Here is a 25,213-nt window from a genome sequence, read left to right on the forward strand (position 1 = left end):
CTACCCACTGGGCTAGCCAGGCGCCCCCAACAAGCGGGCTACTTTAGATTAAAGGACATCTGAGAAAAGACAGCTAAATGCCATATGTGATCCTTGATTTCATCCTGGATCAAAGAAAACATCATCTAACCGGGGCATTACTGGGAACATTCGAACATGAGCTGTATATTGGGCAAGATTCCTTAATCTGTTTTATCACTGTTCAGTTCGTCACTGGCGATAATGGTCCGTGTTACGGAGGCGAATGTCTGCGTCCTCAGGAGATGCACACCAAACCGAGGTCGCCAGTGGTTTAGCAAAACGTGTGATGGGCAAGCCTTGTGTAAGTGAGAGAGGAAGCGTACGTGGCAAATGTTCACAATTGTGAGCCTACAAGGAGCGCGTTCATTGCATTATCCCTGCAACTTTGCTTCGGTTTGAAAATTGTCAAGTCGATTCTACGGATGCATACAGCCTGGATGAGTCTCAGAAGCATTATGCGAGGTCAGAGAAGCCAGGCGCAAGAGACCACGCACTGTACGTGATTCCACATGGAGAGCATTCTGGAAAGAACAAGATGATAGTGACACAAAGGGCGTCCGTGGCTGCCGGGGGCCAGGTGTGGGACAGAGACTGCACGAGGGCTTGGGGTACGTTGGGGATTCAGCAAGTGCTCTGTCCCAGGACTGTGGCAGAAGTTACAGCACCACATACACTTGTAAAAAACTCATCACATGAGGGACGCCTGAGTGGTTCGGTGGGTTAAGCATCTGATTGCAGGTCAGGTCGTGATCTCCCGGTTTGTGAGTTTCAGCCCGGGTTGGGCTCTCTGCTGCCAGCCTGGAGCCCCCTAGGGACCCTGTCTCCCTCTCGCTCTCTGCCCCTTCCCCACTCACGCTCGGTCACTCTCTCTCTGAAAATAAACATTCAGGAAAAAAATTTCTTAGGCTCATCAAATGAAACACTTAACCTGGGTGAATTTCATGATGTAAACATTATTCCTTGCGGAGGCTTGTATTGTGTCTCCAGACAACAGGTGTCCAGGTCCTAATTTCCAGACCCCGGGGAATGTGCCACTATTTGGAAACAGAGTTTCCAAATAGACAGGCCCAGAATAGATTTCATCCTCAGAGCCCCAGCAGGGAACCAACCCTTTCCCCACTTTGATTTGGGACTTCTGGCCCCCAGAACCAGGAGACACTAAATTTTGTTGTTTTTTTTAATTAAAAAAAATTTTTTTTTCAACGTTTATTTATTTTTGGGACAGAGAGAGACAGAGCATGAACGGGAGAGGGGCAGAGAGAGAGGGAGACACAGAATCGGAAACAGGCTCCAGGCTCTGAGCCATCAGCCCAGAGCCTGACGCGGGGCTCGAACTCACGGACCGCGAGATCGTGACCTGGCTGAAGTCGGACGCTTAACCGACTGCGCCACCCAAGCGCCCTAAGTGTGCAGTATTTTATACAGAGGTTTAAAATGCTCCAAACAATACCACTTATTGTTCACAGACTTTGTATATGTCGTAAAAGCCCGGAGGCACCTTGATCTGGATCCGCGGCGTTCCCACGGGGTTACCTCTATGGCAGGGGGCATTCTTCAGGCCTCTGGACGCCAGCGTGGACCGCCCACAGCTCTGCGAGGGGACCCTGGAGCCAAGATTGGGCACTGTAGGGGCCCACCTGCTGTTGGGAAGGTGGGGAGAAAGTTCTAGGGTGAGAGTGAGCCCGGAGGCTCCAGGAAACTGGCTTGTTTGAGGGCTGGGTTGTCTTTCCCTCCCTTAACTGCTTATATCCCAGCCCGGCTAGGGCGTCCCTGGGGCCCCTCTGTCCCTGCTATCCATTTTCCTGCTGGAATCAGCAGGGAGGCTGGGAGAGGGCAGCGGGGGGCCTGTGAAGTCAGCCCTCCGGTCCATCAGGACAGCTGGAGGCCAGAATTCCTGGGTCCAGAGGAAGCAGGGGGCTCCTGCAAACGTCCAAAGAGTGACCAGGTGCCCCCCGACTGGCAGAAATTTAAAAGTCTGATGATGTCAAGTTGCACGGGCAGATCACTGGGCCTCCCTGAGCTGGCTTCTGGTCTGTGAAGGATATGACGTCAGGGTGGCCGTGAGGAGGAAAACACTGGAACGTGTGTGGTGAGTCACTTCTATGGCCCGGCTACGGCCACTCAGAGGGCCCCTAGCAGGATGAAGTGCTGGCGCTTGACCCTTATTTAAGCCTCCCTATAAGCTAGGAACTCTTATCTCCCCTGTTTCACAGATGGGAAAGGCGAGGGCAGCAGAGGTTCCTCACCTAAACGACACAGGTGCGCACAGCTAAAATGTGGCCAATCTGGGATTTGGCCTGAAGCCAAATCTGGGACTCGGGAGTCCCAGCCTCTAGGCCACGCCTCCCACGAGTCCTTGCCCGCCGTTTTCCCAGAAGCCACCTTCCTCTGATTTCTTTAGGATCCGGTCCCCAGGACCCAGGAGTCCTGGCCGCCAGCCAGAGGGGCGTGGGACGCAGCTGGGACGAGCTGATAAACGCCAATAATGCACATCTCGGCCCAACTTCACATTCAACAATGTCACGTCGGTAGCGGGACATCAGCCACGGAGGGAGCGCTTCTACCCCAGAAAGTGCCACGTGCAACCATCTGGGGCTTTCTGTTTCCCCAGAAAGCCTGCTGTTGAGCAGTTCCCAGCCCACTGCTCTTCCAGCGCCCGGCGTGTCCCCGCTCCCCAGGCCACGAGCCTCCGCCACAGCGGCGCGGGGGAGCCCCGGACACCTGAGGAGGCTCGTGACCGGACACGAGGCCGTGGCCGGGGCGTCCCCCACATGTCCGGGCCGCACTGGGCTGGGCCCGGCCCTGGATCCTCCTGGTGTCCATACCGAGGCCTCTGGCCCTGGCCTGGAGCGTGGGGTCGAGTCTCGCGCAACCTCGAAAGGGAGAGCCCCAGGTTCCCAGCCCCACGGGAACCAGGGCAGGAGCACACGCCCTGAAGTCACACTTCTGTGGTTCACATTCAAGTTCTGTCGGTGTGAACCCAAGCAAGCTACAGCCTCCCTCAGCCTCAGTTTCCTCGTCTGTAAAAGAGGGCTAATGGGAGTTCGTGCCTCGTTAGGGTGTCATAAAAGTAAGCAAGCTGTGCCTATAAAAGAGCTTACTTAGCAGAGTGCTCGGTAGGTCAGATGTGTCCTTGCTGTTGTCATTCTTAGCGATTCCCTATCCCACAGGGCGGTTTGTCAGGGGAAAGGAGCAGACGCCCATGCTCAGCGTGGGGTCTGCATACAGCAGGTGCTCCACTAATGGGGCCTGTCGTTTCTGCCAGGGCCGAGATAGGTCGGTGCCTCAGACCTGGGTGGGGGCGACTCCCCTTCAGCCCCGCCCGGCCATTCCCGCCACCAGGGGGCGCCCCAGGCCCGCCCGCGGCACCGCCCCCTCACCTGTGCGGGCCTGGCACCTGGCGCCGCCTCCGGAAGAGGGGATCGGGGACCGCGGGGACCTCGGAGGGAGTCCGGAGTCGGCGGGTAGGAGCCTAGGGGCGCCGGACACGGGGCGCCCTTCGAGTTTCGGGCAGGACAGGGCCAGGACGAGCGGGCGCCGGGGGTGGCGGGTGCCGAGTCGTGGGGTCGGCAAGCGGGGGGGGGGGGGCACCGGCAAGGGGGGAAGGTGGCCGCCTCGGGCCGGGGGGTCGAGGAGCCGGGGGCGGGGGGGGGGCCCACCCGCCCGGGCCGACGTGCTAGACAGCAGCTCGATGCGCGGACGCGGGAGGAAGAGGGACGCTCCCGGGTCTCCAGAGCGGGGTCGCACCCACAGGGGCCTCGTCACGGAGACTCCCGGTCCCCGGTCGTCGCTGCGCTGGGACGATGGCGACTACTGGGTCCCGCGGTAGGGCTGGGCTTGGACACCTGGAGAGGAGAGAAGAGGAAGGGGCGGGGTGCGTGTGTGTGTGTGTGTGTGTGTGTGTGTGTAGGGAGTGGGGCCCCCCAGAGGGCTAGAGGTGGGGAGGGTGCCAGGCAAGCCTGGTGTGCCTTCGCATGAAGCCCCTGAACCGCCGGCCCTGGGCCGCCCTAGGAGAGCGCCACCAGGCTCCCATCCCCAGGGGCGGGCCGGGAAGTAAACAGAAACCTGGAGCGGCAGGGCCTCCGTCCGCCGGCACAACCTGTTACCTTGCCCTGCCCCCGGCCTGACCCCCGCGCCCTGGGAAATCCGTGCCAACACTCTACGATGGGCACCGGGTCTGGGCATGGGGACTCGAGACACCATGGATCTCGAGAAGATAGGAGAATGAGGCCTGGGCTACCTCGTGGGAGGGCTGGGGGCTGGGGAGGGCATCTGAGCCCCAAGCTGCTGAGGACCTGGGGCTTCTAGAAGAGGAGGAGGCTGGATTTCTTGGGGCAAAGTGGTCAGGAGCTGTAAATTCCCAAGGGCCCTGTATTCTTGGGAGGGGAAGGGGCTGAACTCAGCCTTGAGTCCTGAGTCTCTGAGAACTTGGTTTCTGGGAGGAGGGTCCCTGCGGGTGAGGGACCGGGAGACAGAAGCGCTAAGGTCTGGGAAGAGGAGGGCAGTAACTCCAGGTGACCTGCGGTCCCGGAGCACGGGGGCAAGACCCCCTGGGGGGAGAGGATGTCTGCAGTTCACTTCCTTGTGCTCCCTGCCTCAGTTTACCCTGGGGACAGTAACGGAGCTGGGTGGCCAAGACACAGATCATTAACCCTTCATGGCCCAGGGAGGCCCCGGCTGCAGGATTGAGAGGCCAGATCTTGACCAGCAGGGGGCAGGCGCCATCGGGCTGCAGAGTAGAGCGTCCTGCAGCCACCTGTGCCCACTGAGCCACCTGCGCCCACTGACCTGTGCCCACAGATGCCGAAGGCACCATGAGCTCCCCGGAAGGGCCAAGCTTTCCGTCGGGGTTGCTCTCGGGGGGCGCCTCCCCCAGTGGCGACGAAGGCTTCTTCCCCTTTGTGCTGGAGCGGCGGGACTCATTCCTGGGAGGGGGCCCAGGGCCCGAGGAGCCCGAGGACCTGGCTTTGCAGCTGCAGCAGAAGGAGAAGGACTTGCTGCTGGCCGCGGAGCTCGGCAAGATGCTTCTGGAACGCAACGAGGAGCTACAGCGGCAGCTGGAGACACTGAGCGCCCAGCACTCGGAGCGTGAGGAAGTGAGCCGACGGCAGGGGGCAGGGGTGGACGGCAGGAGCTTCCAGGCAGGTGGGCAGGTGGCAGGCAGGCGGGCAGGGGGAGGAAAGCCCGGCAAGGGTCTGTCTCCGGGACAACGGTTCAGTGCTGAGCCCGTGCTCCTGGCCCGGCTCTCCAGTGGTGAGGGAGGTGGGCCCTGGACACGTCAAGATCTGGGTTCAGACCTCTGCTTGGCTGTGTGATCCCGGGTGAGCCACTGGCCGTCTCTGAATCTGGGGTCCGGCTTCTCAGCGGGACGGCACGACCCCTCCAGCAGCTCAGGGGCAGCCCCTCCCGGCCTGGCTCTGGGCTAAGCACCTTCCATACGTCGTCTTGGTCCATTCTCACCTAACCCTGTGAGGCAGGACAGTTCCTCCCTCTGCCCAGGCTGTCCTCAGCCACAGTCTCATTTGGGGGGGGGGGGTCACACCGGGCCCACTGAGCGCCCTGGACGCCACTGACCCCGGCATCCACAAAGCCCCAACCACTGCCCCGAGACGGGCCTGGGGCGCTTCTGCCCCTCCCCTCTTCCCCGGGCCACCTCACGGGCATCTCGACGTAAGTGGCACTCTTGACCCCTGCGCTCCTCACCCCAGCTTCCCGTGTCAGGACCGGAGCGTGAGCCGCGCACGACCCCTCTCCTCCTGCGTGTGCATGCCCTGGTGACCTTTCCTCCAGCTAGATTCTGAATCCGCCCACCTCCCGACGTCTCTGCAGCCTCCAAGCTGGTCGCGGCCAACATCCGCTCTGCCCCAGACCCGCGGCCGCCCCCTCACGCGTCCCCAGCTTCCGCTCTTGCCCCCTGGAGCCCATTCTCCATGCTCCACTCCGGGGCAGCCAGAGGGGTCTTCAAGTTGCAAACCGGGTCTTTTCGGTCCTTACCCCAAATCTCCCGACAGCTCCCCGTCACACTTGGGATGACACGGAAAGTCCTCACCCGGGCCCGAGAGTCCCCACGTGCAGGCCTGCCGGACCTCAGCTCGCTGGGCGCACCGCCCTCCTGCCGTAGGGCCCCTTTTCGGTTTCTTGAGTAACCCGCGCGTGTTCCCTCTGGGCCTTTGCACCTGCTGCTCCTGGAGCAGCCCTCTTCCCCCTTGCCCCTTAGGCCTCAGTTCAAACATCACTTGTACCCCCAGCCTACCCCACTCTTCCTTTCCAGGGTTCCTTTAGCGCCCTCACGGTCCCTCTGAAATTACCTAGTTCAAGAGCATGTCCATTTGCCTGTGACTCTCCAGACTCTAAGCTGCTGGAGGTGGGGAACTGGGTGGTCTCACTCCCCGCAGACAGCCAGACCCCACGATGGGAGGAGCTCAGCAAATATCAGACGGATGGCTGCTTGACCGGAACTTGGGGAGGTGAAGGAACCTGTCTGACCACAAAGCGGCAGCAGAGCCGGGCACCAGCCAGGACAACCGGACCCCGAAGCTGGGGACTCGATCCTAGAGCCATGTTGCCCCCGTGGCAGTTGGCTAAGAGCTTGGCTGCCTGGGTTGGAATCCCTGCCTCACTAATTTGCTGGGTGTCCTTGGGCAAGGCGTTTCACCTCTCTGAGCCCCAGGTTCCTCAAAGACAAAATCAGCACATTAACAATTCTGCCTCTAGCTGGTTAAATGAGAAGCACCAGGAACGTGCTCGCACAGGACCTGGCAGGCAGGACACCTGCTAATAATTGTAGCAGCTGTACGGTTAGCATCACCTTCCTGCTTTGAGAGTTTATAGAGAGTGGGGACCAGAGGCCGGCCGCCCAGTTTGCCTGCCTCCCCAAGCTGGGCACCCAGGTGTGCCAAGAGCGTCCCCCTGCTGGTTGGACAGGTTTGGGGAAGGGCACGCAGAGGCACGGGGCCCAGGCGGGGCCGGCCAGGGTTAATTAGAGGGAGCTGGAGGAGAGGGGCTGAGCAGAGTCCGAGCAGAGGCCGAACCTCCACGGCCCCTGGGACATTGGTTCGCGAGGCCATGGGCCGGGGCTTAAATTCTGCCAGACTCAGGCGCCAGAAACGGCGCCTGCGGCCTCGGGTCCAGAAGCCCAGGCAGCAGCCAGAGGTGAGTGGGCACCGGGGACCCCCACTGCACTCCAGGCCCGGCTGGGCTCCTCCAGCCTGGCCTGGGAAACTCTCCACCTCCCCTCCTCGCCCAGGCTCTGGTTATCACCCTGCCTGCCTCTCCCTCTTGCCTCCATACCTGTCTCAGCTCAGCCCCGCTCCGATGCGCCCCTGGCTCTGTGTCTACTCGGGCCTCACCTGACTCTGTCCGGCCCCCACAGCGGCTGCAGCAGGAGAATCACGAGCTCCGCCGGGGCCTGGCAGCCCGGGGAGCCGAATGGGAAGCCAGGGCGGTGGAGCTGGAGGGGGACGTGGAGGCCCTGCGGGCCCAGCTGGGGGAGCAGCGCTCAGAGCAGCAGGACAGCGGGCGCGAGCGTGCGCAGGCCCTCCGCGAACTCGGGGAGCAGAACCTCCGGCTGAGCCAGCAGCTGGCCCAGGTGGGAGGACCCCCAGCCCACGGACCCAGGCTGGGGGGGGATTGGGGGAGGGGGGTAGGGGCCCTGGGCTTGGGGCTAAGGCCTGGGCCACCTGAGCCCCCCCCCCCCTTCTGCCCCCAGGCCTCCCAGACTGAGCAGGAGCTTCAGAGAGAACTGGATGGACTTCGGGGGCAGTGCCAGTCTCAGGTCCTGGCGGGAGCAGAGTTGAGGACGCGGCTAGAGAGTCTGCAGGGGGAGGTGAGTGCCAGCTGGGGCTGGGGGCTCCCTGGGGCTGGCCGGGCACCTCCCCTCCAGCGCTGAGGTCTTCCCCCAGAACCAGATGCTGCAGAGCCGCCGGCAGGACCTGGAGGCCCAGATCCGAGGCCTGCGTGAGGAGGTGGACAAGGGCCAGGGCAGGCTACAGGCAACCCACGAGGAGCTGCTGATACTGCGGCGTGAGAGGCGGGAGCATAGCCTGGAGGTGACCAGTGGGGCTGGGGTGGGTGGGTCCATCCTGCTGGGGCACTGGCCACCGCCCGGGGGCTTCCCGGGAGATGAGCCCAGAGCTGGATCCGGGGGAGCTCCAGAAGCTGGGCCGTGACTGCGTGGGCGTTAGACTACGGCAAGTGGGAGCCTTGGAAGAGTATTGAGCAGGGGTGGTACGCTTTTAGAAGGCAGGAGAGCCTGGCAGCTGGGAGGCCAGGGCAGGGACTGAGGCCGGACATGATGGGGACTCGGCCCGGGTCTGGGGCAGTGGAGAGGGATGAAAGGAAATGAAAACAGGCAGCGTGGCCTGCTATTTGGGATCTCAGGAGTTTACACTTTGTGGTCCAAAAATGTAGGCTCTTAGCCCCACGTCCCTTTTTCCTATTGTGGGACGCCCAGCCTCAGTTTGCTTGTCTGTAAGATGGGACGGTTATGGTAGAGAGCCGCCCTGAGGGTGAGGCGCTCAGCACCGCGGCGGCTGAGAAAGATCAATAAACTTTGTTGGTTGACTGCGCTGACGAGTTAGAAGACAGACCGGTCGGGGGAGGGGGCGGGGCTCTACGAGGTGACCTGATGAGGTGGGGCTGGAGGGAGGGTGATGAGAAACTGTAAAGCCGGGGCGCCTGTCCCCGCCCTGCTTTATAGACGAGGAAATTGGTACCTGCCGAGGAGAAGTGAGCGGCCCAAGGCCGCCCAGCGATCCGGGCGTGGGATCCGGATCCAGCAGCTGGAGCGCGCCGACGCGCGGGGCTGCCTGGCTTTCGGTGGCGCACCGGCGCCCCCTGTGGGCCGGCTGCGGGAAGAGGGCTCTGGGCGCGCCTCGGTGACCGCCTTCTTTCTGTCCCTGCTCAGCTGGAACGCGCGCGCTCCGAGGCCGGGGAGGCGCTGAGCGCGCTGCGGAGGCTGCAGAGGCGCGTGTCCGAGCTGGAGGAGGAGTCGCGTCTGCAGGACGCCGACGTGTCGGGAGCCTCGCTGCAGTCGGAACTTGCCCACAGCCTCGACAGCGACCAGGACCGGAAGGCAGACGGGCACCGAGACGCCCGGGTGAGCCCGCGATCTGCTAACCCCCACGCTCCATGCAGACTCTGCCCCCCTCCTTTTTCCAGGAGGTCTGACACCTCACCGACCGATTCCTTTGGCAAACAGGACACCCTGTGCCCTGAGATCCAAGAGGCGCTCAGCCACCAGTCTTCGCCCCAGGAGGAGAGCTTGGAGCCTCCCAAGAAGCGAGCATCCCTGAGCCCAGGGGAGATACTAGAGGAGAAGGAGGCCGAAGTGGCCCGGCTGCAGGATGAGGTGTGTTGGGGGGCGGGGGGAGCATGGTGCTAGATAGAGTCCCTCCCAAGGCCACTTTCCGTTGCCCATCTACACCTCTGGGCCTTTACCCACGAATCCCCCTCTACCTGGATTGATCTGCATCCCAACAAACTTGCACTCAGGCTTCAAGAGCCAGCCTGTAAGCCACCCCCTCCAGGAAGACTTCTTGGACCGCATCCCCTGCTTAGTCCCACCTCCCAGTGCTTCTCTCAGCATCCTTCCAGCTGGCTTACACCACCCGACCGGCCCCGCTCCGCCCCATCCCGCACCAGCCTGGGGGCTCAGAAGATTCATCTCCAGCACGGCCCACCGCTGCCCGGAGTGCTTGTGGAGCAGGCAGGGGAGGGCGCAGAGACCTGAACCCCTGGCTGCTGAAGAGCGGGACCTGGGAGGTCAGGGGCCTACCTGTCTCTCTTCACCCTTCCCTGCCCCCAGATGGCGCTGCAGCGGGCCGAGTTGCATTCCCTCCGGGAGGAGCTGCAAAGGCAGAAGGAGTTGCGGGCACACGAGGACCCCGAGGAGGCCCTTAGGGGCGCCCTCTCGGATCGAGATGAAGCCGTGAACAAGTGAGCCTCTGCCACCGTCCACCACAGCCCCAGTGGGGCTACAAGGCACCCTGGGCCTTCGGTACCCCCACGCGTGATAGAATTATTCCCACACCCACCGGGGGCCCTCCGACTTTGTTTTCGGTGTTCGCGGCCCCACCCTAGTCCGGGTCCAGCAGCGCCCAACCACCCCTGCTCGCTGAGGCCCCAGTACCCTCGGGTCCGCTCACTGCCTCTCTTGGCTGCAGGGCCCTGGAACTGTCCCTAGAGCTCAGCCGCGTCTCTCTGGAGCGGGACTCGCTCTCCCGGGAGCTGTTTCGCACTATCCGCCAGAAGGTGGCGCTGACGCAAGAGCTGGAGGCCTGGCAGGTGAGCGGCGGGGCCTGGAGGGGCGGGGCCCGGGGCGGGGCCGGCTCGCTGACGGGCTCCTCCCACCCGGCCTCCCTACCCGCAGGACGACATGCAGGTGGTGATCGGCCAGCAGCTGCGCTCGCAACGCCAGAAAGAGCTGAGCGCCGCCGAATGTGGCCCGCGCCGCGCCGCGCCGCGCTTCTCCCTGCGCCTGGGCCCTGGGCCCGCCGGCGGCTTCCTGAGCAGCCTCTTCCGAAGGACCTGACGGCCGGGCCCAGGGGGCAGCGCGTGCCCGCTGGCTCTCTTTCCTTTTCTGGCCAATGTAGCAACAGGGCCCCGATCGTCTTCCAGACGGGGCTGGTAGCCTCCCCACTCAGGGAGGCTGGGCAAAGTCACACTGGGAGCAGGGGCCAGCTTTGGGGGTCAGGGACCCCAGGTGGGTGGCGGCGCAGGTGGGGCAGAGCTGAGTCTTGTATCTATACAGGTCTGTATTTTCTAAACACTCTGGGCCTGGCATGTTCCAGGGCAGAGATGGGGGTGGGTATTTATGTATCAAGATCAAACAGAGTAATATATAAAAATCATTACACTGACTTGGCCTCTATTCTTGGGATGAAAATGCATGGAAGAATAGCCTGAAATTTTATTTGGTAAAAAAAAAAGGAAAAAAGAAAAAGCACTCCAGGTCCCTGGGACAGAGGGGGCGTTGCCAGAGATCAGAAAGACAGGGAGAAGGCACGGTAGCCCAGATTGGTGAAGACATCCACCCGGCAGCTGTTACCTGCGGCTGTCAGGACCTGGAAGCAAGAGGGGGGGTGCCTGGCCTGTCCACACACATGCCCCTTCCCCCCGCCCCCCACCCCCCGCCCCCGTATAGCCCCCTGCAGGACCCACCTTGCACTCGGGTGCTGCTGGCTGCTGGTTGAGACTGAGGCTGAGCAGCCCTGGGGAGGAGCCAGGCACCTGGGCCTTGAGTTCCCCACTCAGCTGCCACTGGTTGACACAGCGGCCCTGGCCCGCGGACAGAATCTGTGGAGGGCGGAGAGAAGAGTCGGGGGTCAGGGCTGGAGAGGGGAACCGGGCACAGGTGGCAGAAGCAAGACAGAGGGCCTCACCAGGTCCTGGTAGAAGGTGACGTGTTTCTGTGGCGCCCGCATGGGGAAAACGGTGGTGGGCGTGGAGGATCGGAGGTGCCAGAGGGTGAGTGCTGGGCCTCCTCCACAGACCTGAGCAGAAAGGCGAGGTGTCCCCAGCCACCGTGAGCCATAGGCCCTCTGCTGGCAGGGCCCGGAACTGTCACCCCATTGTGGACTTTGCCCTGCTCACCATCCAGTCTGAGTCGGTAGCCAAACAGCCGATCCAACGCCCATTGTGGGGCCTGGAGCACTCCTAGGAGGGAGGAGGAGGAGGGAGAAGGAGATGAAGACACGTGGGATGCCCAGGAAGCGGAGGGGAGGACAGGGCATGGGGCACGCCTCACCTCGTGCTTATAAACCTCGATGGTCTGGACTTCCTGGGCTGAGCGCAGGTCTGTGGGGGGTGGGGGAAGACTCTGAGAAACACCCTGCCCTCCCCCATCTCCCTCACCACCACCTTTCCCTCCAACCTGACACTAACCCCAAAGTCGCACGGTTCCATCTTCACCGCCCGACAGGACCTCGGGGCTCCGCTCCCGCAGCGCCAGGCAGTGGATATAGTCTGTGTGGCCCCGGAGGGCCCGCTGCAGGAAGAGGGCCAGCGTCAGGAGATCCAAGAAGACTGCCCCTGCTAGCATCCAGCCCTGACCACCCCAGCTCCAGGGCCCCGCTCACTGTGAAGGTCCCCGTCTCAAGGTCCATGGTGTGCAGCTGACAGTCTCCCCCTGCCAGAATGAGAGAATTCTCCTGTGGAAGAAGGCAGGGTGGAATTGCAAGTTCAACGTAGACTCGGGACAGGGAGAGGGAAGAGGCTTAAAGTCTGGGCCAAGAACAGCGTGGGGTAGAGCTCCAGTCACAAAGGGCTCAGACCTTGGGGACCAGAAGCAAAGCATTGATCTCAGGCACTTCTAGGCTGGTCCTGCGAGAGAGAAAGCGAGGTCAGCTCTGGTGAGCCAGTACCTTCACCCCCAAGTGCCTTCTGCCCACGTGGCCCTAGCTCACCTGTACGGGGGCTGACGTCGCCAGAGCTCCTTACAGCCCTTCATGGAGGGAAACACCGTATGTCAAAGGCTCTCTGGGCCTGGGCAACCCAGCCTTTCCCCAGCTCCACACTCCTTACCTTCTTGAGGATCTCTGCCCAGAGCCAGGCTTTCACCTCCCCATCCCCGGCACTGAGCAGATGTCGATCCGTGGAGACCATGCAGTAGACGGGCCCGTCATGGGCTAGATGGAAATGCAGAACTTGAGTGACGCTGTCCTGTTCCCCTCCTCCATTCCGGGGGGTTCCCTAAGCCAGACTCAATGGCTGCACCCACCTTGGAATGTCACCACGGGCTTCTTACTTTCCTCTTTGGCCTCGGAGCTCAAAGCGGCAGACAGACTGAAGGGAGAGGGGAGGAGGGGCCTGAGAGTCAGAAGCAGGGGCACCAGTCTCAGGGGGGAACGAACACTAGAGCTACTGGGCGGGGGAAGCAGGGGTGAGTACCTGAAGATGGCTATCTGCCCGTAATTGTTGCCAGCTGCCAGGAACTTGCCGCAGGGTGAGACACTCTGGGAGAAAATGGTCATGTGCAGCCGCTGCAGGGCCTGAAACACTTCGATCTGTGGAAAGAGGCTGCATGAAGGCTGCCTGGGACATCTGGGCCGGGGACTCCAACTCCTTCCTGCTGCCCCTGCCGCCTGTCCGGCCGCCCCACTGCCCAGGGATCTGAGGCCTCCTTTGAGGCAACCCACCAAGTGGGTCCCAGGGGTTGCTTCAAGAGGGTGACGAAGTGGGCAGTTGAGGTGGGACGTCTACCAGTACCTTGAGCAAGCACCCAGCCTGGCTTCCAAGGTTCCTCAACTGTCAAATGGAGCTCAAGGAGACTTTGTCACAACTGTCTGAGCTACCGTATCTATAACTTCGCACAGCGCTGCCTCATTAAAAGCACTTAAAAAGTGGCTCCATTGTCGCAAGACAGAAAAACACAGACTTCTGATCCCTACTCTCTGGCTTTTTTTTTTTTAAATGTTTGTTTATTTTTGAAAGAGAGAGACAGACAGAATGAGAGCAGGGGAAGGGCACAGAGGGAGACACAGAATCCGCAGCAGGCTCCAGGCTCTGAGCTATCAACGCCGAGCCCCAAGAGGGGCTCGAACTCACCAACCGTGAGATCATGACCTGAGCTGAAGTGGGATGTTTAACCGACTACGCCACCCAGGCGCCCTCCCCACCAGAACTTTCATGTTAGGCGCCTAAAGGGTTGCCCGGTTACCTTCCCGCCCGCGGGTCTGAGTCCGAGTCCCGCGCAGAACAGGGCTGAGGGCATGACTCCTTGCCTGCCCCTTCCGAGCCGGGCATGGACTACAAACCCCAGAAGGCACCGCGCATCACGCCCGCCTCACCTGACCCAGAGGTACTGCGTGTGGCACAGCTCGCTCCATCGCGAGAACTACAAATCCCAGAGTGCTCCGCGCGACGCAGCTTCACGAGTCTGGACGTGCCCGCGAGCGGTTCCCCCTCGCGGAGCCGCACAGCCTCAACACGGTTCGTCGGCCCGGCGCGAAGGCGGCCGCCGCGTGTTACCCCGAGCCCCAGGAGCCCAGGGACCGCCGCGAAGATCGCCAACACTAAGTGGCGACCACCGCAGCCCCGCTACGCCAGATCCCCTCCCCCACCCCGCGGAGCAGACCCGCCTGCCAGCCGCGCGTCGCTCGTCCTCCGCGCCTGCGTAGAACCTCGCCGCTGCGCGCGCCTAAAGCCACGCCCCCCGTGCTGGACCACGCCCTCTGAGGCTCCGCCCTGTCGCCCGGATCCCACCCTCTGACCACAGGACCCCGAACCCAAATGATCCTACAGCAGCCCCTGGAGCGAGGCCCCCCAGGTCGGGCCCAGCGCGACCCACGGGCCGCGTCGGGGACGCCCCGAGGCCAGGACTTGAGGTGTGTGTAGGGGCGCTGGGTGGGCCAGGCCCAGGGGCTCAGGACCTTTGGCTGGAGGCTCTGGAGTGGTCTGCAGGATGACAAGCGGTGGGGCGAGTCGTCAGGGCTTGGGCATAGGCTGAGGCTGGGCTGAGAGGTCTGAAGCAGGCTGCTGGATGGCCTGGGAGAGGGGGGTGACTTAGGTGTCAGCTGAGACAGAGGCGGGCTGGGGGCTCCTGGCTTACACTGCAGGCGCAGGAGAGCAGATCCTGGGGATGGGGCGAAGAGGGTGGGGTGCACCTGGTTTTCTTTTCTTCCCAGCTCCCCTCTCCAAGGAGCTGTGCCCATGAGCACCAAGCGGCGCCTGGAGGAGGAGCAGTGAGTTTGGGGACAGGGAGGGACTCCCAACAAGACCTCTGTCACCTTAGGTCCCCATCAGACTGCTGCTCGTGTGAATATCCTAGCCTGCCTCTCTCCCCGTCTCCCCCCAGGGAGCCCCTGCGCAAACAGTTCCTTTCTGAAGAGAACATGGCCACCCACTTCTCTCGACTCAGCCTACACAATGACCACCCTTACTGCAGCCCCCGCATGGCTTTCCCATCTCTGCCCCCACTAAGGTAGGCACCATCCACCGTCTGGGCCTTCTGGAAGATCACACCCGATCTTTGGAGCCAGTCTCTAGGCCCTGCCTCATCCTGCTATTTTTAGCTTCTAGCCAACCTCTGTTGTTTCCCATCTTGGCTCCTTGGAAGGTGCTGGCAGCCCACGAGCTCCTGGGGACCTGGACCCGGTGGGAGGTGGCTCTTCCAGACCAGCCTCAGCCCCATGCTGCTATTTCCTTTTCCAGGAGCCCTTGCTCTGAGCTGCTTCTCTGGCGCTACCCTGGGAACCTGATCCCCGAGGCACTCCGGCTGCTGAGGCTAGGGGATGCCCCCACCTCCCACTACCCTGTGACCCAAGCTGGAGAGATAATGGAGCTCTGAGTGCTGGTGGGAAGATCCCTGCCTATCTTCCGTCTTCCCCAAACCGAGAAGACCAGCATCCCCACTAAGGCACCAGCTGTCCTGCTTATTCTCCGGACCGGGCCTCTGGGCCACAGGACCTACCCCCAACAGAGGAGGACACTGAACCCCACGGAGCCCTGGGCCGGGAGGGGCAGGAGGAACCGGAGCATGGGAAGGGAGGCATTCCCCTCCGGAGAACCGAATAAAGATTGCCGAGCAACTGAAGGCGTCAGTCTGGAACCCTGGGGCCTTTGGGAAGGAAGGTGGGAAGACTGGGGTGCTGGATGCTTAGGGTTTCTCAAAAATCTTCCCTGGAAAACGGTCAGGGCCAGGCCAGGTCCTGGCAGGCTGGGCTCAGGCATTGAGAATGTGTGAGTCAGAGCCTCACCCCCGCCCCCGCGGCTGACTCACTCCTCCCTCCAGCTCTGGGAAGTCGGGCTGGGGATCGTGCCACTCTCCAAACCATTTAAAGTTATAGATTCTTTTATTAATAAATTCTCCCTCCCCTCCAAACGCTCTCCCCAAAATAAATACTCCCCCCCTCTTTGGGGGTGGGGGGGGACAGTGTCTTAGGGCCAGCCCCCCTAGAGGGCCAGCCCCCTAGTGTTAGCAACAGGTCCCTGACCCCCCAGGCAGAGACCCTGTGGTGGAATTTCAGTACATCTGAGTTGGTGGGGCCTCGTGGTGTCTGGCCCTCGGGTCAGCCTGGCCCTCAGGCCCTGGGGGTGGAGGGAGGGACCCTTTGTGCAAATGCTGCGGTTCCTCAGTGTCAGCTGTCTGGTGTGACCCAGCATGGGTCTCCTTTCCTGTCCTGGAGCCAGAGCCAGGGCAGTCAGACACCTTGGAAGCCTCCTCGGAAGCCTGGGCCCAGGCCTCGGGGAGGTGATTCACCAGTGCCCCATCCCTCCACACCCCTGCGGTTGGAAGAGTCTGGCTCTGGCTGTGTGTCGGGTGAGGGGCTGGCTCCAGAATGAATGAATGAATGAATGGATGGATGGATGGATGGATGGATGAATGATGAGTGGGTGGGGCCTCCTGCTTGGCAGGGGCTCTCACTGTCACTGGATCAGTGCCACGCCAGGACAGCCCTCCCCGCCGGTCTCCTCAATGGGGGCTGCAAAACAAGAAGAGGGGTGGTCAAGGGCAGGGGAGACGTCGAGGAGTGATGGGGAGTGTGCGGGTGGGCCTGGCACACTTACTAGTAAACTTCTCTCTCCTGCGGCACCGTCTCCAGACCAAGAAGCCAGAAAGCAGTCCCAGCACGAGCGCTAGGCTCAGAGCGCCCCCCAAGATGGGCCACAGTAGTGGGAAGGAGGCTGGAGGGGAAGCAGCGCCTGGGGGCGGAACTCCAAGTCAGACCTCGCCCCTCTCGGTACTAGCCCCGCCCCCTAGGTCCGAGCCCCAAGCCTTTACCCCACCTTGGCCCCTGCCCTGAACCCACCATTTTCCCACCCACCTCCCACCCACCCCCGCTTCCCGATTAACTCCTCAGATCTGAAGCACTGCACCCCTCTCCGCCCGGGCAATCCTCTCTCCCAGTCTGGGGTCCGCTCGCCTCCGGGCCCCGCCCCCACTCACAGCCCAGGCAGAAGTCGCTGTGCGGTCGCGCCGGGCACGACGCGCAGTCCATGCACTTGTCGAGGTCCGCGCTCCAGGAGCTGCCGCGAGAGCAGGGGGTGGTGCCTGGGGAGGGGGCCGCGGGTCAGGCTGGGGCGGGGCACGGCTATTCTGGGGGCTGAGGTCAGGGTCTGTCGGCTCGAATAACGTGAGTCACCGGCGCCCTCCCCTCGCATTCCTCACAGGTGACCGCACGACCCGACCGGGACTCGGCAGCGCGGGGGAAAGGGGGGCATAGCGCGGGACGCTTGTGGGGGGGGTCAGGTCCCCCCACACAACCCCCCCGCAGCCGGCGGGTGACTCACTCCTGGGCACGGGGCCGAACCCCGTCCCTCCCCCCACATAGCTGGGCACTGAAGTCACCGGATGGAAGGAGGTACCCCACATGGTATAGGGGGTACAGACCCCCGTGCCCTCGGCACCACCATCCCCCCACCCCGACTCTTCGGTCACTGGGGCTAGACAGAACACGTATTGAACAGGCTGGGGGCGTGCCTTCCCACCGAACCAGACAACCCGCCCTCAAACTTTCTTTCTCCCTCCACTTCTGAGTCTGGACTTTTTAGGACAGAAGCACCCCACCCCACCTCACCGCCTCGCCCCCCCCCCCCCAGTTGAACGGGGGGGGGGGGGAACTGAGGCCTGGCCTGAGGATGAAGTTCGGAGCGGGATGAACCTCTCCTGGCCAGAAGCCCGGTGTCCGGAGACCACCTGACCGGGATCCCCACGTCCGCCTAGTACCGCCCAGATCGGCCCCGTTCTCTGGGTCCCCGGTGCCGGCTCCGCGATCCCCGGCGGGAGGCTCCCCCCGGCCTCCCGCGCAGCCCGGGCCCCGCGCCCGGCGTACCTGGCACTCGCTCCCCGGCCACGGCGCCCAGCAGGGCCAGCCCGAGCCCCAGCGCGAGGAGCCGCGGCAGCGGACGCAGCGGGCCGGAAACCATGGTGCGGGTCCGGCGGCCGCGGCGTGTGTGCCCGCCGCGCGCGGGCCGGGGCGGACAGCAGCCACTCCGCCTCCACCCCCGCCTTCCGGGGCGGTCCCCTCGGCTCGGCCCGCCCCGCGCGGTCTGCTCCTGGACGCCCCGCCCCGCCCGGCCCGCTGAGGTCAGTCATTCGCTCGACAAACACCGCCTCCTGGCGCGAGCGGCTGGGACCCCCGCAGGGACGCAGCCCTGGCCCTGCCCTCTGGAAGCTGGAGTCCCGGAGACGTGTGCTGGCGGAATCGGACACGGAACAGCCCACCGCAGAGACACCTGCGGCTTTCCTAAGGTCCCCAGGGTATAATAACAACAGAACAATAACAACAACAAAATAATGATAATAATATGTCTTTAGTTTCTACCTTACGACATAGTTACACGATAAAACGTGGGCTTCTTGCCTCCTTTTGGCCGAGTAGGAAACTGGAGCTTGGGAAGGTTAGGTGAGTTGCCGAGGTCACAGCGCTAGTAAGTAGCGGAGCCAAGAGCCACGCTCCGTTTGGCTCCACGCCCTGTGCCCCGACCCGCTGCGGGTCCGACGTTCGCCAGCTGAGGTCCCCGCACCCCGGGCCAGATGCGGGCGCAGCGGCCCCCGGCTCGAGCGACCCCAACTGACGAAGCTGGGATTCGCGCGCCCGCGGAGGTCCGGAATGGGGTCTCTGCCCCTCCCCGGGGCGGTGGTCCGGTGACGTCACTGCCTCTTTAAGACCCCCGCCTCCGCCCCCATCCGCACACTCGGCGGTTCCTACGAATCCCAGTGGACTTCTTCGCAGGTGAACCTGGGGGAAAGTGCGCGCGTTGGAGGGGAAGAGGCAGACTCCTCGAGGAGTGGGGTGCAGACGGCGTGGGTGGGGGTGCGTGTAGAGAACCTGGGCTGATCTGGCTGCGGCCACCGGGGCACAGCTCCTGGCCGGGGATCTGCACCGAAGCCGCAGAGATCAGGTCCCTCTGCAGCCGCGGAAGGGTTAAACGCCCCTCCCCCTCCCCCGGGACAAAGGCACCGAAACCCGGGCGCCCCTCCCCCACCTGCTCTGCTCCCTGGGGCGGGGCTCCCCTCCCCCTCACCTACCGGAACCGACCCTGCTGCTCCCGCCGCCATTAAACCCTCCCCGCAGAGCGCCTCCCGGGCTGGGACCTGGCGACCCTTCCTCGGGCAGGACTCAGGAGGGAACTAGGGGTCGAGAGCGGGAGTGGGCGCCCTCGGACCAAGCCGAGTCCGCAGTGTGCGGAAAGAGAAGGGGTCGAGGGCAGAGGTAGGGTCTCGGAGGGGAGAGATGCCGGCTGCCTGGGCCGGCGTGGCCCCTGCGCTAACCGGGCCAGAGGCCTGGAGGACTGACAGCGGGTTTGGGAAGAGCGCGGCCAGGTATGGCTGGGCGTGGGCGATGCAAATGAGGAGTGGACGGTCTGTCTGTCCTTGGGCCACACTGCTGGGGCCGGTCCTCAGTTCAACTCCAAACCGTGCGCGGCAACTTTGGGTAACGGAGAGCCAGAACAGGACCCTGAACAAAACTGATGCCCCAGCCAGCCACAACACCAAGTGGGATGCGAGGAGGGGCCAGGGCTGCGGCCGAGGAGCTGGTTCACTGGGCGGAATCCAAGGGTTTCAGGTCGTCTTAGGGAAGTTGAGTCCTTAGAGGATGGCATTTGGGGCAAGAACGCACAACAGAATGTCCCCCACCTTGGAGGTATGCTCACGGAATCCCTAGGGGAGGGCGGAAGAGCCGGGCCCAGGGCGCCGCCGGTGGCCCTGGGGAAGAAGCGCTTTTGGGTGAGAGGGTGGTATTTGTGGTTTTCACTGCTCCTGCCCCTCTGGGGTTTGGCTGAGGCTGGACTGGGCCAACTGGGCCAGGCAAGGCCGGGAAGGGTGGGTCACCTGAGACACAAACATGACCACCTGCCTGGGGGGATGGAACCGGGCTGGGGTGAGGAGTTTGTACACTGCTACTGGGTGGTTGGGAGGCAGCTTGGATCTCTAATGGTGATGTTGAAACTGACAGGTTTTGAGCCTGAAACTCATGGCTAGCACCAACCCACCATCTGTGTGCCCTAAGGAAACGCCTGGAAATTGCTGTCTGATAAAATGTAGGAAAAGTGGCTGGGGCCACGGACTAGCATTGGTGTGGGCTTTGTGTCTCATGTGCCCTCGAGACAGCCAGGACTGGGTTGCTTACTTTTTCGCTCTTGTAAGTCAACGGCAATCCCAAAGCCGGCGGGAGGTGGGGGGGCGGGGGTGGGGGGAACTGATGCTAAAGCGTTAAGTGTTCGTTTTGGCCACGAGAAAATGAGGCTCAGAGAGTGTGCTTGGCCCCTGGTGTACTGATTCCCAGGGTTCGTGTTCCCGGGGGCCACGGCATGTGGCATGAAGAGTTAGCACGGGAACAAAGGGTCTGGACCTGCCTGTCTTAACAGCAGTCTCCTTGCGTCCCCCAGCGTAGCTCCTCTCAGCCTCAACCTCGCCATGGCTTCCGCTGGCCTGCAAATCCTGGGGATCATCCTGACGCTGCTCGGCTGGGTGAACGCCCTGGTGTCCTGTGCCCTGCCCCTGTGGAAGGTGACCGCCTTCATCGGCAACAGCATCGTGGTGGCCCAGGTGGTGTGGGAGGGGCTGTGGATGTCCTGCGTGGTGCAGAGCACCGGCCAGATGCAGTGCAAGGTGTATGACTCCCTGCTGGCGCTGCCCCAGGACCTGCAGGCCGCCCGCGCCCTCTGCGTCGTCGCCCTCCTGTTGGCTCTGCTCGGGCTGCTGGTCTACCTCGCGGGAGCCAAGTGTACCACCTGCGTGGAGGACAAGGACTCCAAGGCCCGTCTGGTGCTTGTCTCCGGGATCATCTTTGTCATCTCGGGTGTCCTGACCCTTATCCCTGTCTGCTGGACCGCCCACACCATCATCCGGGACTTCTACAACCCTTTGGTGGCCGAGGCCCAAAAGCGGGAGCTGGGGGCCTCCCTCTACCTGGGCTGGGCAGCCTCTGGTCTTTTATTGCTGGGGGGGGGGCTGCTGTGCTGCACATGCCCCTCGGGGGGGGCCCGGGGCTCAAACCATTACATGGCCCGATACTCCGCCTCTGCCGCACATGGCACCTCTCAGGGTCCCTCCGAATACCCCGCTAAGAATTATGTCTAATTCCGGTAGGGGAGCGGGGGACTCCCTTGACAGAGGAGTCTAACTTCCTGAGCCGGAGACGTGGAGATGGTGATCCAGACAGCTTTGGGTGGTTTTTTATCTTTTTTGGGGGGGAGGAGCGGGGGGAGTGGTATTTTTAAAACTCAGTTGGTAACCCGACCAAGAAACTCAGCATCTCTCTTGGGCTCTGCTGCTGGTGCGTCTCACCTTTGGATGATGGAGCCAAGGAGGTGATGCTTCACAGTTTCTGGATCTTTCTCCACCCCGGACATCCCCATCTCGGAGGCCAACCCGCAGCCGCGGGCCAGCGTGAAGGCTGCCTGCTGTTCAGATGCTTGCAGCCTGTCCCCAAGAGTCCCTCCTTAGTGGTGGGTCCTCTGAACCCCCCAGGGCTCCTGAGCCTCAGGTAGCCCGCCCTTAGAAGAGCGGGCGGTTTAAGTTACCAAAGAACCACCCACCTCCAAGTGTTCCGACCTCTGGCTCCTCTACCCTGAGTCCTGCCCCAGCTGTGCCCTAGACCACCTCCCCCGCCCCCCTCTGGCTCACCTTCAGCCCCTGCACGCTTCTGTCACGCCCCCCCCGCCCCCCACAGTTTTTGTTAAATAAAGCTGGTCTTATTTTGTCGCTTGCCTTGGGTGTTGCTGGGGGGCTGTTGAGAGCCAGCCGGGCAGGGGGAGAAGGTGGGTGCAAGTGGCTCATCTTTCTCACCCTCACACCTCGTGTGGTGAGCGAAGGTACCCACGGGACACGTCCTGGAGCGGGCCTTGGACTGACAGTCCCAGGAAGGCCACCCGGTCTTCCCTGCCTGACCACAGATCAGAAGAATCCAAGGTACAAATGCTGTTTATTCCCTACTGGCAGGGGGGAGTAGAGGGTGGGGTGAGGGGCTGGGCCTCCGGGCCTGGACTTCTGGGTGCAGGTGGGGGCCAGCTGGAGGGGACCCGCTCCAGGGCAGGGATCCCCTCCTCATTTTGGAACCAAGGAGCTGCTGCCCTTCAGGTGAGGGGCAGGCTCCTGGGGGCAGGGTGGCCTCAGGAAGAGGAGTGCCAGCCGGAGTCCTGGACCAGAAGAAGGCAGATCGTGGTGGGAGGTGGGGGCAGGCCAGCGTCGCTCTGCCTGGGTGGAGGAAACAAGAACGCCTGGGCCCCCCCCCCCCCGCCCCCGCAGAAAAGGGTCTGGACTCTTCCGGGCCAGCTGGCCACACCTCTGGAGCCAGACCTGACTGGAGCTTCTGGAGAGCGGGTTTCGCCAAGGGAAGGGGTTGACGTCGGGGGGCAAGGGTTGCCACAGGGCATCCGGCACAAGGTCGGGGCTCTGAGCGGCGGGCTTCCGGGGACGCTCTCCGCCTCATACGTAGTCCCTCTTGTCCAGCCCGGACGCACCTGAGCGGGAGGGGATGGAGTAGCCCAGCCTGGGTCCTCGGGGCCGGTCGATCTGGGGTGGGGGGCACGTGCAGCAGAGGAGCCCCCCGCCCAGCATGAGCAGAGCGGCGGCGGCCCAGCCCACGTAGAGGGAGGCCCCCAGCTCCCGCTTGAGGGCCTCGGCCACCAGGGGGTTGTAGAAGTCCTGGATGATGGCGTGCGCGGTCCAGCAGACCGGGATGAGCACCAGGATGCCCGAGAGGAGGAGGAGGACCCCTGCGGTGAGCACGATGCGGGCCTTGGCACCTTCGTCCTCCACGCAGGTGGTGCACTGGGCCCCCGTGATGGCCACCAGCAGCCCGAGCAGAGCCAACAGGAGGGCGATGACGCAGAGGGCGCGGGCGGCCTGCAGGTCCTGGGGCAGCGCCAGCAGGGAGTCATACACCTTGCACTGCATCTGGCCGGTGCTCTGCACCACGCAGGACATCCACAGCCCCTCCCACACCACCTGGGCCACCACGATGCTGTTGCCGATGAAGGCGGTCACCTTCCACAGGGGCAGGGCACAGGACACCAGGGTGCCCAGCCAGCCCAGCACGGCCAGGGTCATGCCCAGGAGTTCCAGGCCGGCTGACGCCATCTGTCCCCTCAGGTCTTCTTAACCCTAGACGGCCCGCTTGACTCACTGGGGTACGTCAGGTGCTGCCGGGTGGGGGTCTCGGTGCCCAGAACGTGGGGAAGTCTGTGTCCTCGGCCAGGACCGTCCTCACATCTGTGGGCCTCTTGCAAAGCACCTCTCTGACCCTCACACGCACAAGTCAATCTCACAGTCTCAGTCCCGCTCAGCGGAGTAGCGGTGTCCCTTCGAGGGGCCCGTTGCCCATCAGATGCCCGGCGGACGCTGCTCCTGCCACCCTGCAGGCACTCACGTCCCGGCGTCCCAGCTGCCGCCCGTCTGACCCGGCTTGCACAGACCCTCCCGACCCACCTTCGGGCTGAAGAGAGCCTTGTCCCTCTGGCAGGCACAGGTTCACGCCGAGCAGCACACCTGCTGTGGGTGTCACCTGGGGACTCGGGCCGGCTCCCAGACGCAGGCGGGGTTTTGAGGCCGAGGGAGGGGAGGGGCAGCAAAGCTGAGAGCGGTGAAGCCTGAGCTACAGGGAGTAGGCGGCGGGGGTGGGGTGGGGAGCCTGGGAGGCGGGACGGAGACCGGGAGCGGGGGAGGAAAGAACATCCGGGCCGGTGGGAACACAGGGACAAAGGAAAGGGGAGACTGAGGACCAGCTGGGGAGTAAGGATTGGGGGGGGGGTCATAAAAGTAACAGGCTCTGCACTGAGAAGCGGAGGCTCGGCGGCCTTCCTGAGCCGCCTCCTACTCCTCCCCCAGCCACCCCTTCTTGTCGTCTTTGCTCCCTGCGACCCCGTTTCACTCTACGTTGCAAACACGCCCAGATCCCCCAGTATCGCACACCCCCGCCCCTGTCCCCCTGCCCGCCGGGGACTCTCAGGAATCCGATCCGTCTCCAGTCTCAGCCCAGTGGCCCTGGCTGCTCCCAAGGGAGGGGCCCCGCCCGCACTGTTCCCCCGGCAACAGGTGCCGGCGCCCAGCTCAGGTGGCATCACCCAGGCAACGGCCTAGAAACCCCCCCCCCCCACTTCAACCTCAGCTCAGGTGTGCCCTTCCCACCCCCCACGCTGAAACTGAGGGCTCAGCCGAGCTGGTGAAGGTCTCTAGTGGCAAAGGATGAAGGCGCTGTTGTGGAAGTCGGGGAGGGGCGTGCAGGGGTCTGTGGGGTGAAGGGGGATGAGTAGTGGAGACAGGAGCCCAGGATGGGGGTGAAGCCCCAGGACCCCACTCTTTCCTGTGAGGAGCAAGTGATCACTCAGTCAGAGACACCACGGAGGAGGGCGAGGGGACGAAGCCTGCTCACTGTCTCCAGGAACAACGACCTGTCCTGAAGACCTTCTCGGTGCCTGTGACTCCTCTCGTGGGGGGCAGCCTGGGAGTCAGACTACAGCTCAAATCCTGCCCCCAACTAGGGATAGATTATGGAAGGCCAAGGTCCTTAACCTCCTTAGGACAAAGACCCCTGTGAGAAACCTCATGGAACCCACAAACATGAGCCCCTCGTTTTGGGGGGGTGGTCATGAACTCCCTCAAGCCTCTTCCCGGCTGCTAGGAACTGAGGGAAGAGGAACAGGGGTGGGGAGCCTTCCTTCATACCGTTTCCTGGGGGGCTGGGAGGACTCTCCAAGGCAGAGCTGGGCCCTCACCTGGGACGGCCTCTCACCTCCACACCTCCTCCTGAGGGCCTTGGCCCGTCTGCCCCACGGGGAGGCACCCGTTGACTGCCCGCGGAGGCCGGGAGGGGGGTGCTGGGACCAGGCCGGATCTAGCAGGGCCAACGGGGGGGGGGGCAGGCCTGCGAGGCCCCCCACATACACCTGGGGGTGGCACGCACTGGGTGCCTCTTCACCTGTTCAGTGAGACTTCGTTTACAAAGGATTTTAACTTCGAGTGGGTGCACTGCTTCTGGGGATGGGTTTTAGCATTTTTTAGAAGTTTATACTTTCATCAGATCTGCAAAAGGCTCAGTGACGAAAAAAAGCTTGAGAGCCCCTCCCTCTAAAACAGAGACTGAAAGGGGCGCCTGGGTGGCTCAGTCACTTAAGCATCTGACTTTGGCTCAGGTCGTGACCTTGAGGTTTGTGGGTTCAAGCCCAGGGTCGGGCTCTGTGCTGACAGCTCAGAGCCTGGAGCCTGCTTCAGATTCTGTGTCTCCCCCTCTCTCTGCCCCTCCCCCAC

The 25,213-nt window shown here is 63.0% G+C and overlaps 6 protein-coding genes and 1 long non-coding RNA gene across 16 annotated transcripts; 3 read left to right on the forward strand and 4 right to left on the reverse strand.

Moving 5' to 3' along the window:
- Nucleotides 1-1,385: 1,385 nt before the first annotated feature.
- Nucleotides 1,386-7,446, reverse strand: LOC125154499 (uncharacterized). Of its 3 annotated transcripts, none has more exons than XR_007147809.1 (4): nucleotides 6,330-7,446; nucleotides 4,810-6,133; nucleotides 3,402-3,866; nucleotides 1,386-1,661 (listed from the first exon to the last, which is right to left on the reverse strand). It is a non-coding gene; the product is annotated as an uncharacterized LOC125154499 (long non-coding RNA). The 3 variants fall into 3 exon arrangements; XR_007147810.1 differs by having other exon boundaries at nucleotides 4,810-5,487; nucleotides 6,016-7,446; XR_007147808.1 differs by having other exon boundaries at nucleotides 4,810-4,994; nucleotides 5,319-7,446.
- BICDL2 (BICD family like cargo adaptor 2) lies at nucleotides 3,407-10,864 on the forward strand. Of its 2 annotated transcripts, none has more exons than XM_047838876.1 (10): nucleotides 3,407-3,485; nucleotides 4,822-5,117; nucleotides 7,394-7,609; nucleotides 7,730-7,846; nucleotides 7,923-8,069; nucleotides 8,927-9,118; nucleotides 9,221-9,370; nucleotides 9,827-9,957; nucleotides 10,185-10,305; nucleotides 10,391-10,864. In XM_047838876.1, exons 2-10 carry the CDS (start codon nucleotides 4,836-4,838, stop codon nucleotides 10,550-10,552), a joined length of 1,518 nt encoding a protein of 505 aa, XP_047694832.1. In that variant the 5' UTR covers nucleotides 3,407-3,485; nucleotides 4,822-4,835; the 3' UTR covers nucleotides 10,553-10,864. The 2 variants fall into 2 exon arrangements, with proteins under 2 accessions (XP_047694832.1, XP_047694831.1); XM_047838875.1 differs by lacking the exon at nucleotides 3,407-3,485 and adding an exon at nucleotides 3,736-3,846.
- Nucleotides 10,865-10,910: 46 nt separating this feature from the next.
- On the reverse strand, nucleotides 10,911-13,948 carry THOC6 (THO complex subunit 6). Of its 3 annotated transcripts, none has more exons than XM_047838879.1 (13): nucleotides 13,809-13,948; nucleotides 12,910-13,025; nucleotides 12,740-12,804; nucleotides 12,544-12,647; nucleotides 12,426-12,463; nucleotides 12,294-12,342; nucleotides 12,099-12,170; nucleotides 11,905-12,007; nucleotides 11,768-11,817; nucleotides 11,614-11,676; nucleotides 11,403-11,513; nucleotides 11,182-11,316; nucleotides 10,911-11,084 (listed from the first exon to the last, which is right to left on the reverse strand). In XM_047838879.1, the coding sequence occupies exons 1-13, from the start codon at nucleotides 13,845-13,847 to the stop codon at nucleotides 11,004-11,006; spliced, it is 1,026 nt and encodes a 341-aa protein (XP_047694835.1). In that variant the 5' UTR covers nucleotides 13,848-13,948; the 3' UTR covers nucleotides 10,911-11,003. The 3 variants fall into 3 exon arrangements, with proteins under 3 accessions (XP_047694835.1, XP_047694834.1, XP_047694836.1); XM_047838878.1 differs by having other exon boundaries at nucleotides 13,679-13,813; XM_047838880.1 differs by lacking the exons at nucleotides 12,294-12,342; nucleotides 12,426-12,463 and having other exon boundaries at nucleotides 13,679-13,813.
- A 181-nt stretch (nucleotides 13,949-14,129) lies between these two features.
- Nucleotides 14,130-15,553, forward strand: HCFC1R1 (host cell factor C1 regulator 1). Of its 3 annotated transcripts, XM_047838882.1 has the most exons (4): nucleotides 14,130-14,345; nucleotides 14,646-14,702; nucleotides 14,816-14,941; nucleotides 15,172-15,553. In XM_047838882.1, exons 1-4 carry the CDS (start codon nucleotides 14,251-14,253, stop codon nucleotides 15,305-15,307), a joined length of 414 nt encoding a protein of 137 aa, XP_047694838.1. In that variant the 5' UTR covers nucleotides 14,130-14,250; the 3' UTR covers nucleotides 15,308-15,553. The 3 variants fall into 3 exon arrangements, with proteins under 3 accessions (XP_047694838.1, XP_047694837.1, XP_047694839.1); XM_047838881.1 differs by lacking the exon at nucleotides 14,646-14,702 and having other exon boundaries at nucleotides 14,753-14,941; XM_047838883.1 differs by lacking the exon at nucleotides 14,646-14,702.
- Nucleotides 15,554-15,793: 240 nt separating this feature from the next.
- TNFRSF12A (TNF receptor superfamily member 12A) lies at nucleotides 15,794-17,941 on the reverse strand. Its single transcript, XM_047838884.1, has 4 exons — nucleotides 17,793-17,941; nucleotides 16,907-17,011; nucleotides 16,528-16,662; nucleotides 15,794-16,442 (listed from the first exon to the last, which is right to left on the reverse strand). The coding sequence occupies exons 1-4, from the start codon at nucleotides 17,884-17,886 to the stop codon at nucleotides 16,387-16,389; spliced, it is 390 nt and encodes a 129-aa protein (XP_047694840.1). The 5' UTR covers nucleotides 17,887-17,941; the 3' UTR covers nucleotides 15,794-16,386.
- Nucleotides 17,942-18,656: 715 nt separating this feature from the next.
- CLDN6 (claudin 6) lies at nucleotides 18,657-21,660 on the forward strand. Of its 3 annotated transcripts, none has more exons than XM_047838845.1 (3): nucleotides 18,657-18,695; nucleotides 20,358-20,512; nucleotides 20,606-21,660. In XM_047838845.1, exons 2-3 carry the CDS (start codon nucleotides 20,381-20,383, stop codon nucleotides 21,044-21,046), a joined length of 573 nt encoding a protein of 190 aa, XP_047694801.1. In that variant the 5' UTR covers nucleotides 18,657-18,695; nucleotides 20,358-20,380; the 3' UTR covers nucleotides 21,047-21,660. The 3 variants fall into 3 exon arrangements, with proteins under 3 accessions (XP_047694801.1, XP_047694802.1, XP_047694800.1); XM_047838846.1 differs by having other exon boundaries at nucleotides 20,358-20,473; XM_047838844.1 differs by having other exon boundaries at nucleotides 20,358-21,660.
- Nucleotides 21,661-21,893: 233 nt separating this feature from the next.
- CLDN9 (claudin 9) lies at nucleotides 21,894-23,828 on the reverse strand. Its single transcript, XM_047838809.1, has one exon. The coding sequence runs from the start codon at nucleotides 23,045-23,047 to the stop codon at nucleotides 22,394-22,396; it is 654 nt and encodes a 217-aa protein (XP_047694765.1). The 5' UTR covers nucleotides 23,048-23,828; the 3' UTR covers nucleotides 21,894-22,393.
- Between the last annotated feature and the right edge of the window lie 1,385 nt (nucleotides 23,829-25,213).

The sequence above is a fragment of the Prionailurus viverrinus genome, chromosome E3 (assembly GCF_022837055.1).
Source record: "Prionailurus viverrinus isolate Anna chromosome E3, UM_Priviv_1.0, whole genome shotgun sequence".
NCBI lineage: Eukaryota > Metazoa > Chordata > Mammalia > Carnivora > Felidae > Prionailurus > Prionailurus viverrinus.

Excerpts from the sequence above, each read along its gene's own strand:
- BICDL2 (XM_047838875.1), top strand. The coding sequence starts at position 3,825 with ATGGCGACTACTGGGTCCCGCG. Across the intron at positions 5,118-7,393 it reads AGCACTCGGAGCGTGAGGAA|CGGCTGCAGCAGGAGAATCA; the intron begins GTGAGCCGACGG and ends CGGCCCCCACAG. Across the intron at positions 9,371-9,826 it reads TGGCCCGGCTGCAGGATGAG|ATGGCGCTGCAGCGGGCCGA; the intron begins GTGTGTTGGGGG and ends CCCTGCCCCCAG.
- TNFRSF12A (XM_047838884.1), bottom strand. The coding sequence starts at position 17,886 with ATGGTTTCCGGCCCGCTGCGTCCGCTGCCGCGGCTCCTCGCGCTGGGG. Across the intron at positions 17,012-17,792 it reads GGCCGGGGAGCGAGTGCCAG|GCACCACCCCCTGCTCTCGC; the intron begins GTACGCCGGGCG and ends CCCCCTCCCCAG. Across the intron at positions 16,663-16,906 it reads CAGCGACTTCTGCCTGGGCT|GCGCTGCTTCCCCTCCAGCC; the intron begins GTGAGTGGGGGC and ends TTCCGCCCCCAG.
- CLDN9 (XM_047838809.1), bottom strand. The coding sequence starts at position 23,047 with ATGGCGTCAGCCGGCCTGGAACTCCTGGGCATGACCCTGGCCGTGCTG.
- CLDN6 (XM_047838844.1), top strand. The coding sequence starts at position 20,381 with ATGGCTTCCGCTGGCCTGCAAATCCTGGGGATCATCCTGACGCTGCTC.
- THOC6 (XM_047838878.1), bottom strand. The coding sequence starts at position 13,732 with ATGCCCTCAGCCCTGTTCTGCGCGGGACTCGGACTCAGACCCGCGGGC. Across the intron at positions 12,805-12,909 it reads GGGCAGATAGCCATCTTCAG|TCTGTCTGCCGCTTTGAGCT; the intron begins GTACTCACCCCT and ends CTCTCCCTTCAG. Across the intron at positions 12,008-12,098 it reads TTGAGACGGGGACCTTCACA|CGGGCCCTCCGGGGCCACAC; the intron begins GTGAGCGGGGCC and ends CTCTTCCTGCAG.
- HCFC1R1 (XM_047838881.1), top strand. The coding sequence starts at position 14,251 with ATGATCCTACAGCAGCCCCTGGAGCGAGGCCCCCCAGGTCGGGCCCAG. Across the intron at positions 14,346-14,752 it reads CCCCGAGGCCAGGACTTGAG|GTCCCCATCAGACTGCTGCT; the intron begins GTGTGTGTAGGG and ends CTGTCACCTTAG. Across the intron at positions 14,942-15,171 it reads CCATCTCTGCCCCCACTAAG|GAGCCCTTGCTCTGAGCTGC; the intron begins GTAGGCACCATC and ends TTCCTTTTCCAG.